This window comes from Triturus cristatus, chromosome 1_1 (assembly GCF_964204655.1).
Source record: "Triturus cristatus chromosome 1_1, aTriCri1.1, whole genome shotgun sequence".
Classification (NCBI taxonomy): domain Eukaryota; kingdom Metazoa; phylum Chordata; class Amphibia; order Caudata; family Salamandridae; genus Triturus; species Triturus cristatus.
Genome location: NC_140579.1, coordinates 100,038,343 through 100,051,709, shown reverse-complemented (window position 1 = coordinate 100,051,709; position 13,367 = coordinate 100,038,343). Strand labels below are relative to the sequence as shown.

Here is a 13,367-nt window from a genome sequence, read left to right as displayed (position 1 = left end):
TGCAGTTCCCATTCATGCATTTGCTGCGTTTGTCTGCTGAGCAGATCTGCCATGGTGTTTTGTATACCTGGGACATGTTGGGCCAGGAGAAAGATTTTTTGCGGGATTGCCCATCTCCATATGCTCTGTGCTAGTCGAGAGAGCTGTGGAGAGTGTGTCCCCCCCTGTTTTTGAATATAATACATTGCAGTCATATTGTCTGTGCGAATGAGGGCTGCTTTGGCTGAAATTTGCCTTTGAAATGATTTCAGAGCTAGAAAGATTGCCAATAACTCCAGATGGTTTATGTGGAGTAATTTTTGTTGTGGTGTCCATAAACCTTGCACCGTGAGGTGTAATAGATGAGCTCCCCAGCCGGAGAGCGATGCGTCTGTTGTTATAATCACTTGTGGAACTGGGTCCAGAAACGGTCGACCTTTGGAAAGGTTTTTGGTGTTCCACCACTGCAGAGAGCGATGGGTGCGACAGTCTACCAACACTAGATCTGTCAGTTTTCCCTGGGCCTGGTTCCACTGTTGTGCTAAGCACTCTTGGATTGGACGTATTTGGAGTCTTGCATGGGGGACTATAAAGATGCAAGAGGCCATCATCCCTATGAGCTGCATAAACACTCGTGCTGGGAGAGTGTTGGCATAAGAATTTTTGACAGAGAGCCTGTATCTTTGCAATCCTGAGAGGATTGGGGTAGGCTATGGCTTTTGAGGTGTCTATAGTGGCTCCGAGATATTGTTTTGTGTGTGATGGTATCAGGTGGGATTTTGGGTGGTTCACTGTGAAATCTAGCTGGTGAAGTAGCTGGACTGTGGCGGTGGTATGTTGCACACATTGTTGGTGAGACGTGGCTTTTATGAGCCAATCGTCCAGATAGGGGAAGACGTGAATGTGCTGTCTTCTGAGGTGTGCAGCCACTACTGCTAGGCACTTGGTGAAAACTCTTGGTGCTGTTACCCCGAACGGGAGCACCTTTAACTGGTAGTGTTGGTTGTCCACTACAAACCTGAGGTACTTCCTGTGAGACTGGTGTACTGGGATGTGAAAGTACGCGTCCTTTAAATCTAGGGTGGTGAGAAAATCGTTGTGGGAGAGGAGTGGAAGAACCTGTTGAAGGGTTACCATGTGAAAATGGCCTGAGTGAATGTACTTGTTTAGAGGCCTGAGATCTAAGATAGGTCGTAAGGTCTCGTCTGTCTTTGGAATTAGGAAGTACAGGGACTAGACCCCTAAATTGTTGTTTTATGGGGACCTGCTCTATTGCTCCTTTTTGAAGGAGAGAGGTTACCTCTTGTGTTAGTAACGCAGTATGTTCTTGAGACATAGGGCGGTGCCTGGGTGGAATGTTGGGTGGTATAGATGTTAACTCTAGACAATACCCTGACTGAATAATTTGTATTACCCATCTGTCTGAGGTGATTGTCTCCCAGACGTGAAGGAAGTATTGTAGTCTGCCTCCGACCGGAGTGGAATGGTCTGGAGGGAGCGGAGGAAAGTCATTGGGCAGGAGGTGTGGCAAAGCGGGCGGTATTTGTTTTGCCTCTGCCCTTATTATTATTGCCTCTGTATCCGCCTCTTTGATAACCTTTGGTGAAGGTAGATTGCGGAGGGGATTTATAGGACGTGGATGCACTATCCGAGGAGTAGCCCGTGCCTCGAAAGGAAGAACGGCGAAAGGAGCGCCTGGGAGTGTGTGACTGCAGGGCTCCCATAGATTTTGCCGTGTCCGTATCTTTCTTCATCTTTGAGGGCTTCGTCTACTTTGGGGCCAAATAGATAGTCCTGGTCGAATGGGTGGTTTAATATAGAGGCTTGAACCTCTGGTTTAAACCCTGAAATCCTGAGCCAGGCATGGCGACGGAGAAGGACACTGGTGTTTATGGCCCTGGAGGCCGTATCTGCTGCATCTAGGGCACATCGTATTGAGGTATTGGTTATTGTCTTACCCTCCTGAATAAGTTCATTGGCTCTAGTCTTGTACTTTTCAGGGAGATGGTGCATGATTGCTTCTAGCTCATCATAATGCGCTCTGTCGTATCGCGCCAACAGTGCTTGCGTATCAGCTATACGCCATATATTGGCAGCTTGTGACGCAGTGAGCTTCCCTGACTCATCTAGGAGATTGGACTCTTTGTCCGGTGGGGGTGCTTCGCCTGACGCCTGAGAATGTAAGCGTTTCCTAGCTGTAGACACTACTAGGGAATCCAATGGTGCAGGGCCTTTAATGTAAGAAGGGTCTGTGGGTGCGGCCTTATATAATTTTTCTCTATCCGAGGATTTATGACCCTGGCCCGGACTGGGTCCTTAAAAACCTCAGGGGCATGTTTAATTACACCCTTTAACATAGGTAGAACGGCAGTGGATCTATGTGTATACTCAAAGGTGTCTAAGAGAAAATCTTCCTCCACTGGGTCTGTATGTAGCTCCACCCCATGGTAGTGTGCCGCCCTTTGTAATAAATGATGAAACCCCAGGGAGTCTTCAGGTGGGGATGGCCTAGATGGATAAAGGTCATCCTGTGGGATATCCGGGATGTCCGGATTGTTATAGTCATCCCATGGGTCTGGAGATCCAGTAGGGGTGGGATCTTGTGGCACATATGCTGGATCATAAGGGTCCCCCAAATCAAGTGGAACAGGAGACAAGGTGGGGGAACGTTGGGGTGGAAGGGGTGGAGGCGGAGAGGGTGGAGGAGGTGGAGGAGGTGGAGAAGGCACTCTTAAAGGAGAGGTAGCAATGTCCTTTCCCTTTGGAGGTGGAGGCGGAGCTGGCTTGTCCAAATGTCTCTTTTTCGAAGACAAAGTCAAGTGTCCAGTGTTTGGATCCTTTGTGAGGGTTTTCTGAAAAGGATCTGGTGTGAAAAGCTCCTGCGACTCTAGTTGTTCGGTCGGCGCCGAAGGTTTCGGACCAGACGGCTTTTTAGGTTTGTCGGAGCCACGCTTTTTTGGAACCTCCGGTTTTTTGGTCGGTGCCGAAGAAGGCTTCGGCACGGTTGTGTCGGTGCCGGGGGCCTTGTGATGATTCAAAGGCGCCGAAGGAGCAGGTTTCGACACCCAAGGTTTCGGTGCCGAGGTTGGTGCGGAGGTGGAGGCCATTTTTTTCTTCCGTGCCGAAGGGTGTTTCTCGGCACCGGGGGTTGGCTGGCTCGAGCCCGAGCTGCCGGAAGGCTTAAAAGGCTTCTTTACTGGGCCCGAAGGTGGGGTATGAGAAGCAGTGTCCTTGGTCTTGCCTAGGCCCGGAGGCGAAGGTGTGACCGAAGCCTTTTTCGGAATCGGCGTGGGTGTGGGAGAGGGAATTGTACTCACGACCTTCTGCGCCGGAGTGATGTCCTCCACATCAGAGTCGTCGGCCTCTGAAGCGCTGACGAGGTCATCATCCTCCTGTTCGATGTTCTGCTGCCCCGAAGCTTCGACGTGGTCTCCGAAGATGTCGACTGGAGCGGAAGTCGAGGAGTGCGCCATGTTGCGTCGAGCCAGTCGATCTCGAATGGTCTTTCTTGATCGAAAAGACCTGCAGGCGGGACAGTCTCGGGCCTCGTGTTCTGGGGAGAGGCAGAGGTTGCACACCTCATGAAGATCCGTGTGGGGAAACTTGGACCCACATCGAGGGCACTTCTTGAAGGGAGTTCTTTCCATCAGCCGAGACCGGCGCCGGAATAGGCCCGAAGGCCGCCGTCGACGACGACCGGAATCGAAGAAGTGCCGAAGAGAAGATGAATAAGATGATTTCCTTATATTGAAGAAGCTCGATGAGCGAGGATTTTTCGTCGATCAGTGAACTGCAAAGTTCGGGACCGGAGCACGAAGTATTACATCCGAGCCCGATGGCGGAAAAAAACAATCTGAGGATGGAGCCAAAGCCCATGCGCAGTACGGACCGAAGGAGGAGTCACCGAACTCGTGACTTCCAAAGACTTTCCAAGAAGAAAAACAAACTGCAAACATCCGGGCCCAACACCAGATGGCGATATATGCACAGTGCATAATCTGCAGCTCATATGCCTCGAACACCCTTTTTTGTGTTTATGAAACGCATTGTTGCACCCAAAAATGGATGTGAGTACTTATTTCACACGGAAATATAGAGCTAAATACCAGTTTTGCATTTTGTATAATTTTGCGCAGTTTCAAGTAAAAGCAAATTCCCCAAATTTCGCACACCCTTCACGGAAAGGCTAACTCACTGAAATTATAAATGGGGAAAAAATCTTGGCGAGCCAATGCTGGTAGATAATGAACACAAAAGGAGTCCAGAGCGCCAAGATTTGCTATCTATACTCGCCATTTCTCATAGGACAAGTCCAGGTGGACGCCATTTTCTTATGTGACGCACAGTAACATTAATTAGATCACATCTTGGTGCTCAGATGATGACTCGGGCGGGTTTATTTCTGGTGAATTTTGCTGAATCAAGGCATTTAGAGACTGGCTCGTACACAGCACTGCATGCTTCTCACAATACTCGCAAACTCCTCAGGAAGGTGTAAGCGGGAGGTCAGACTTCATGCTCATTCAATCATTGGCCTCTCTGCTGACACTGCTAAGAGTCGTGCTAATTTTGATCATAGTTTCTTGGTAAATACATTATTAAAAGTGGTACGTATTAACAGCTAGACCGTACAACAGGGAACAGAGATCAGAGAAATCTCCGGGGCCCTTTACAGAAGTCTTCGATCAAACCAGTTCACAGCGCCCGTCACTAGTTTTTGCGAAAGCGCTCTCTCTCTCGTTAGACCTCACAGGTCCAGGCCCTCTGTGGATTCACAGTCTGAGCTGTCAGCAGTCAGTCCCCCTTTAATCTTTGGCATTCAAAGCCTTCAACACCCCAGTTCATTTACAGACATCTTTTTCTTCTCCTTCCTAAATGTGACTGTTAATTTTCTGGATTTACAGCACAATGGAAAGATAAAAAAACAGCCTTATGATAGTTTTCGATCCCTTTGGACCCGAAAATGAACTTCTAAAATATTAATTTGGGATTATTTTGCTGTTTTTATAATGACATGTAATGGGTTTGTTCAGGGATTTACAGGTCATTGTAGAATCGTGGCCCAAGTCAGTTTATAAGCTGTGCTGTCCATGGGGATTTCTTGTGAAACAGGCATTGTTTAAGTCTGGCTTAAATGCTATAATGTTACGTTAATGATCGTCTATGCCTGGTTTTCCCTGCATAAACACATTAAAACAAGATTGGCGAATGTTCTAAAATGCCTGCTGCAGTGAAAAACAAATATGCAATCCACGTATAAGATAAGGAACTGACTGTGAGCCCCCAAAAAATGTTGAATGGACCCTTATGCATTGCAATGGAACCACCCCCTGAGAGGTGAAATGATACCCTGGGCATTCAAAGGCAGGAGGTGGGAGATGTGTACACGTCTTGGTTGATGATCTAGAATGTGGCAACAACATCTCAAACCAGTGGCTGCATTGGGATGAGCTGAAGATGCAAATGGCTGCTGGGGGCTCACCCAAAGGCTACTGTCTGGATTGGAAACAGTAAGTCTTCAAGGAGCAGTCGGTCAGGCAGACCAAAAAAGGCTCACAGATCCTTTCCTCGTCTATCCCGGAACTTTGTTGTGAGCAGGAGGGGATATGATGTCAACAGTTAGTTCTTTTTAAAAAAAAAAAAAAAAAAGGCCTCTTTCCAAGCTACACTCTGTACTACCGGATATGCTTCCAGCCTAATCAAACCTTGGAGAAACAAGCATTTACAATGCAATGGTCTCGGCATTGGTAAAGTTAGAGCTATTGACATTGCTCATGACATTATTTTTGTTTATGTTTTTGTTTTTAAAACATTTAAAGAAACGGCATTGTTATTTACAATGTCAATAGCTTAATCACTCTCAAATGCGAGACCTATTGCATTTGCACCCACACACAGAGCCACTGAGTGCTGACCGGACAGGAGCAGCGAACGGGACAGGAGCAGCGAACGGGACAGGAGCAGCGAACGGGACAGGAGCAGCGAACGGGACAGGAGCAGCGAACGGGACAGGAGCAGCGAACGGGACAGGAGCAGCGAACGGGACAGGAGCAGCGAACGGGACAGGAGCAGCGAACGGGACAGGAGCAGCGAACGGGACAGGAGCAGCGAACGGGACAGGAGCAGCGAACGGGACAGGAGCAGCGAACGGGACAGGAGAAGCGACGAAGCAGGAGAAGCGACGAAGCAGGAGAAGCGACGAAGCAGGAGAAGCGACGAAGCAGGAGAAGCGACGAAGCAGGAGAGGCGACGAAGCAGGAGAGGCGACAAGGCAGGAGAGGTGACGGGGCAGGAGAGGTGACGGGGCAGGAGTGGTGACGGGGCAGGAGTGGTGACGGGGCAGGAGTGGTGACGGGGCAGGAGTGGTGACGGGGCAGGAGAACTGATGGCGCATGAGCCGTGTTTAGGCATGAGCAGGAGAGGTGACCGGGCAGGAGCGGTAAACTGACAGGAGCAGTGAATGGACAGGAGCAGTAAACGGGGCAGGAGAAGTGATGGGAAAGGAGAAGTGACGGGACAGGAGAAGTGGCGGGACAGGAGAAGTGACGGGACAGGAGAAGTGGCGGGACAGGAGAAGTGGCGGGACAGGAGAAGTGGCGGGACAGGAGTGGTGTTCGGGCATGAGCAGGAGTGCTGAACGGGCAGGAGCGGTGAAAGGGCAGGAGAAGCGACGGGACAGGAGAAGTGACGGGGCAGGAGAAGTGACAAGGCAAGAGAAGTGACAAGGCAAGAGAAATGACAAGGCAAGAGAAATGACAAGGCAGGAGCAGTGACGGGGCAGGAGAAAGTGACGGGGCAGGAGAAAGTGACGGGGCAGGAGAAAGTGACGGGGCAGGAGAAAGTGACGGGGCAGGAGAAAGTGACGGGGCAGGAGAAAGTGACGGGGCAGGAGAAAGTGACGGGGCAGGAGAAAGTGACGGGGCAGGAGAAAGTGACGGGGCAGGAGAAAGTGACGGGGCAGGAGAAAGTGACGGGGCAGGAGAAAGTGACGGGGCAGGAGAAAGTGACGGGGCAGGAGAAAGTGACGGGGCAGGAGAAAGTGACGGGGCAGGAGAAAGTGACGGGGCAGGAGAAAGTGACGGGGCAGGAGAAAGTGACGGGGCAGGAGAAAGTGACGGGGCAGGAGAAAGTGACGGGGCAGGAGAAAGTGACGGGGCAGGAGAAAGTGACGGGGCAGGAGAAAGTGACGGGGCAGGAGAAAGTGACGGGGCAGGAGAAAGTGACGGGGCAGGAGAAAGTGACGGGGCAGGAGAAAGTGACGGGGCAGGAGAAAGTGACGGGGCAGGAGAAAGTGACGGGGCAGGAGAAAGTGACGGGGCAGGAGAAAGTGACGGGGCAGGAGAAAGTGACGGGGCAGGAGAAAGTGACGGGGCAGGAGAAAGTGACGGGGCAGGAGAAAGTGACGGGGCAGGAGAAAGTGACGGGGCAGGAGAAAGTGACGGGGCAGGAGAAAGTGACGGGGCAGGAGAAAGTGACGGGGCAGGAGAAAGTGACGGGGCAGGAGAAAGTGACGGGGCAGGAGAAAGTGACGGGGCAGGAGAAAGTGACGGGGCAGGAGAAAGTGACGGGGCAGGAGAAAGTGACGGGGCAGGAGAAAGTGACGGGGCAGGAGAAAGTGACGGGGCAGGAGAAAGTGACGGGGCAGGAGAAAGTGACGGGGCAGGAGAAAGTGACGGGGCAGGAGAAAGTGACGGGGCAGGAGAAAGTGACGGGGCAGGAGAAAGTGACGGGGCAGGAGAAAGTGACGGGGCAGGAGAAAGTGACGGGGCAGGAGAAAGTGACGGGGCAGGAGAAAGTGACCAGGCAGGAGAAAGTGACTTGTACTTATGTTCTTTGCCTATTAATTTGTATACTATTGCATGACATTCCCTGATGTGTCTGTAAAGCATACATTTTGTCCCGAATTTTTACCTCCTGTCCTGAACTTTTGTCCTGAATTTTTACCCTTTGTCCTGAACTTTTACACGCACAGTCCTGAGTTTGCGCCCATGCCAGTTGGCCACCCTACATACCCACCATATTTACTAATTCGAACCCACTGACAGAAGAGGACACAAACTCTCCCGTCCATGCTGTGCAGATGTTCACAAGCTAGGCCGCTGGCTTGCCGTGGGTTAATGTGCGCGCATCTGCTTGAGGAGCGGGCTTCAGCTCATGCTCACCAAGCCCTCTGACCACTGTTGTGCTGCCGCAGGAGAAAGTTCATAGTCCGGAGCTATTTTAAAATGCTTTCATCTGATTTGTTCTGTGTCTGCGCGCCCAGGAGTGCTGCCTTGGCGAATGCACGAGTACAGCGTGCTCAGCCGCGGAGAGCCGCCAGGGGACTCTGGTTTTGGACTGCAGGTAATTCGAGGATTCACGGGCGTGCGCGCGCGGCCCTTGGAGGACATCAAACGTTACGATCCACAAAGTAAACCCCCAAAAGCTGGGCACGCGCTGCATGGCGCAGAAAAAAATGTCTTGACTTGGATGTGTGCAGGCTATCTTTGGGTGGCGGGGGGTTCTCCACAGCACAATACTCGTGTTTCTCCTTCATCGATGCGGCTTCTCGTGTTTAAGTACTTGTAGCAGGGGAACAATGTCCTGCGGAGTAAGATGGCGGGCGGTGTAGGGGCTGCGCGCCCAGGAGTGCTGCCTTGGCAAATGCACGAGTACAGCGTGCTCAGCCGTGGAGACGCCGCCAGGGGACTCTGCTCTTGGACTGCAGGTAATTCGAGGATTCACGGGCGGGCGCGCGCGCGGCCCTGGGAGGACATCCAACGTTACGATCCACAAAGTAAACCCCCAAAAGCTGGGCACGCGCTGCATGGCGCAAAAAAAAATGTCTTGACTTGGATGTGTGCAGGCTATCTTTGGGTGGCGGGGGGTTCTCCACTGCACAATACACGTGTTTTTCCTTCATCGATGCGGCTTCTCGTGTTCAAGTACTTGTAGCAGGGGAACAATGTCCTGCGGAGTAAGATGACGGGCGGTGTAGGGGCTTTGAGAGGCAATTAGAAGAGCGCGTAGGTAAGTGAAGGGGCAGAGTGGTTAGCGCCTAGTGGAAAAGCATACGTCTTTTGATGCTAAGGAGTGCAAACTGGAGAAAACATGAGAACCCCACGGAGGGAATGTAAAGAGAAAATCTAGGGCAGAAGGAGGAAGCCTAGTCAAGAAGAAGAATATTAACAACGTCGAGAGAAGAAGAAATGAAGAATCCTGGGTGAAAGAGAACCATCAAACAAGCACACCACTGCCTTTCTCCGAGGCTAAGCAGAAATGCCTCGGAGAAAGGCAGCGGCGATTTCGGATTTGGGGGCGTGTTCTCCTCTTGCCATTGGCTGGAGGAGATAATCAGAAAAGTAGCAAAAAACACGCCCCCGAATCCGAAAAGGACGGGGCCTGATCGGAGAGACAAACCTCTTCTCCAATGGCTGGCCAGCACTCAAGAGGCCAGCCAATGGAGAAGAGGGGAGAAGAGGGGCGGGTTCAAGCCCCTCTTCTCCAAGTCATTAAATATCGCGAGCGAGACTGCGCAAGCGCAGCCTTCGCTAGCAGAGACCTAAAAAAGGGTGCAAACTCGCTTCTACTTGCAGGCATGCTTGGTGATATGGTTCTATGGAATGTGGTAGGAAGTAAGAGGCAGATGCAAAGCGCATAGGATCAGTGTGGCAGAGGGACATATGTGGTGAACATTAAGAAAACAAGCACTGGACGGAAAGCAGAGAAAAAGGGCCACATTAGGCGAATTTACACCCGCTGAAAATTAACAAGAACATTTTGCCTCAATCCTACTGGCTGCATTACAGGAAAATGAGCAAATGTTAGTTTGTCCCAATCCCTGTACTTGAAGGTTTCTGCCTCGAGGTAAAAACGTACCCAAAAGAACGCTTGCTGCTTTGCTTATTTTTCTATATGTTACAGAGCTCCATTTGTTTTCGTCCATATTCCAGAAACTACATTCAACGGACAAACTTTATTTTGCGTAATTTTTTTGTTTCATCACACCATATACATCGAAGGGCTCTTTTTTTGGATTGCTCAACGGGCGTCCTTCTGTTTAGGCAATGGCATGGCCGAGGTGGCTTACAGAGCAATCAGTGTGTGGGCTTTTTTGAAATATTTGTGCACCTGTTTTGCTATATATATATATATATATATATATATATATATATATATATATATAATAAATAAAACCTACTGGCGGCCGCCAGTAGGTAGATATAGTTAGGACCTATTTTCCATAGGAAATCCGCAACATTCTATTTGGAATAACGTTGGCGCCGATTGACGAATCTTCGCGAAATTTTCCAAACTTTTGGCCAGCTTCGGTCCGCTGCTATCCTGAAAATTTCACGGTGATTCAGCAAGCGGGGGCCGAGAAAAAAGGGGGGTCCCAAAACGCATTTTCCCCATGCATTTTCCCATAGGACCTGTTGACGCAGCTACAGCCCGAACTGCTGAACGGTATTACACCAAATTTGGCAAAGAGGTAGTCCTCAGTTCAGACTCGTGCCTTTTGCTTAAATGGTGTAAATCCGTTCAGTAGTTCCTGAGAAAATTACAGTTAAAAGTACATATATATCTATGGCCTCGGAGGATCCGCGCACCCTCCTCGCACCCTCCCCGAACCCTCCCGAGCACGAGCTGAATGCTAATTGGCTGCCAACACTCCAGATCAGGAAGTGTTGGCAGCCATCTTGTGCCTCAGTAGAACCGACCAAAACCAACACTGGAGGTAGGCCAAAGGCAGTAAAGCTGGGCCTGTAATAAGAAATAACAAAATCGCTAATACTGCATCTACTCTTGAACCTCAAATTCACTTATGAGGGCACATTTTGGGAAACAACCAAATTTGTCTAAGACCTTTGTTTTCGTCGAGTTAATCCATGAATTTATTTATTTCGATTTACATTATGAACCTTCCATTTTCCAAAAAATCACAAAAATTCCACCTCACATTAATGGGACATACTTTAGACGAAATTGTTCACACCATTCATTAATTCATTCCACACACTGATATCACACACCATTCACTAGTCACCTTCCGCCAATCAAAAAACATACAGAAACTGAATTAGCAAAGTTTGGTTTGAAAACACAAGTAAAATTCTTTTAAACTAGACCACAGAGAAAATACTAAACTAAGTACTCTCTATATTGTTTCTTTTTTGAAATATTCAAAATTCTTGTGGTCACATCACAAGGTCTACGCGTTTCGAAACCCCTTGGTTTCTGGGGCTCTCATCAGGACCTGTAAGTTAAAATGACAAAAAACCTTTATCAGTAAAGGTGGACGCCCGGAACCTCCTCAGAGCACATACACACTTTAATTGTAACTTGATTTACCTCTATAGAATGAAGAACGATCAGCCGATCTATCAAGTGGTGGACCTGAAATTAGGGAAATTGAATAAATAAAACCGGGATTGTGGCAGTGTTCAAAGGTAATGTTCACATTACAATCACACATTCGTTCCTATTAGACTTACATTAAGTTTTCTTTGTATGAAGGCAGGTGGTGGCTTGAAATGTTTACGAGTCGTAAAGATTTGGTCCGACTAACTGACAAGGTATTAGCAATGTGGTCTCTCGCCAACTGTAGAGAAGTATGAAGAATTTCTTTTCAATATTGAAGAATAAAATCAGAATCAAGTACGTTTGCAATTAGTTCTTGGAAGTGAAGTACCTAAATTGTATGCGGGAGACTTTTTAAGCCGATTCGGAGGGTCACCCGGTCTTGCAATTCTTTTATGAAAGCTGTTAGCGATAAAAGATAGCGTTAGCGCTCTGACTAAGGGTCGCGTAACTTGATTTTCGCTTTTATCAGTTGTTTTATGAAGAAGCCTGTAGAACAAGTTTACCTGGATTTTCTCCTCGTCAATAGCGGTAGCCGTTGGTGAGCGCTGTCTCTAATCACGTGTCCATACGTGGTCTGGATGTTTGTATTTACTTTAAGAGACATGAAAGATGAACTTTCAGTAGCGGGTCTTGATTTGTGTTGATGAATATGTTTAAGAAAAGAACGAGTTTGAGGCTTTGAGTTATAAATTGTGTGGATGTGCCACACAAATCATAATTGCAACGAAGGCAACTTTATTAATACTTATGAACAACACGTTCTTGTCAAAAACGATGGGGTGTTCGTTTTTGTTTTATCAAACATAGAAAACAGACTTTCAATAGAAGGAATTTCAGTCTCTCTTTAGCGTGTAATTTAAAGGGGATGAAACTTTATTAATACTCGTGAAAAAGGACGATGAAATAATGGCATATTAGCTCAGTTTATAAAGCTCTGAGAGCTCATTGAGTCCGTTAATGGCTGTGTTAAACTTCAATATTAGCATAGCTTCTCTTCTGGATAATTTAAGTTCCAGGTCGCCGCCTCTTTCATCTCTTTCAACTTTGGAGATTACTGTCCATTTCAAGTAATTAATTTGGTGATTTTTGTCTTTCCAATGATTTACTAATGGGGCTGTTTCCACATTTTTATTGATTCGCGATTTGTGTTGCGACACTCTTGTTCGGATTTCTTGACTTGTTTTCCATATATATAATAGGTTACAGGGGCAACGTATCCCGTAGATCACATTTACTTTTACAATTGGTAAAAGATTCATGTTTACAAAAAATGGAATTGTATTCAAATAATGCACCCTCCTCTGTGGACTCGCAGCAAATACAGGTTCCACATTTATGATGGCCTCGTACTGGAGGAAGTCCTACATAGTCCCGTAGGGAGGTTTGTTTGTCTTTTGGCATTGCTGCTCGTACGATTTGATATCGCTATGTTGCGGTCTTTTTTAAAAGCAAAGAGTGGATTCTGCTTTAATGAAAGGTCCAGATTTTTTATCAGATGCCAATTTTGGATGACGATTTTTTTCAAATTGTTCGAATTGGGACAGAATGTGGAGACACAGACAATCCTTTCTAGTGGTAGTTTTGCTGTCTTTTTGAGCAGCTCTTCTCTTGGAGTCCACCACGCTCTATTCATTGCTTTTTTCAAAAGTTTCTTCGGATAGCCTCTTTTAGGTCTCGCCTTGCTATCGCGTAAGCGATCGCAAAGCGAGACTATTGTAAGCGGGTTTGAAAAGTGCTCCCAAAAAGCGGATTGCATGGCTAGCACGCGCACAATCACGCGCATCGTGCCGCCATGCAATCTACTTTTTGGGAGCACTTCAAAGGGTCCGCTCCCCCGCCTGGAATGCGCTCGCGCCACGCTCCGCCGGGCTTGTCTTGTTCGGAGTAACTGGCATGATGGTCGCTGTGCTTTGCACCAGTCCAAAGGTGACAACCGAACCATCGTTTGCTTCTCCTTTTTACCACTCAGATTTTCTCATTGCTAGGCAGAGTGTTGCGAGTCACAGCTGTGGCCGCATCAGTTGCACAATTTTTCTGACATTCTG

General features: G+C 48.3%; 1 protein-coding gene across 8 annotated transcripts in view; it reads right to left on the bottom strand.

Annotated features, from left to right (window-relative positions):
* Positions 1-13,367, bottom strand: part of LOC146869624 (upstream-binding protein 1-like) — a 264,392-nt gene that overhangs the window by 112,152 nt on the left and 138,873 nt on the right. For 4 of the 8 annotated variants that reach the window (XM_085608806.1, XM_085608817.1, XM_085608855.1 and 1 more), the window contains exon 3: positions 11,311-11,355. The exons of the other annotated variants lie outside the window; for them this stretch is intronic. In XM_085608806.1, coding sequence (XP_085464932.1) covers positions 11,311-11,355 — 45 coding nt within the window. The remainder of the gene's footprint in view (positions 1-11,310; positions 11,356-13,367) is intronic. 8 annotated transcript variants of the gene reach the window in all.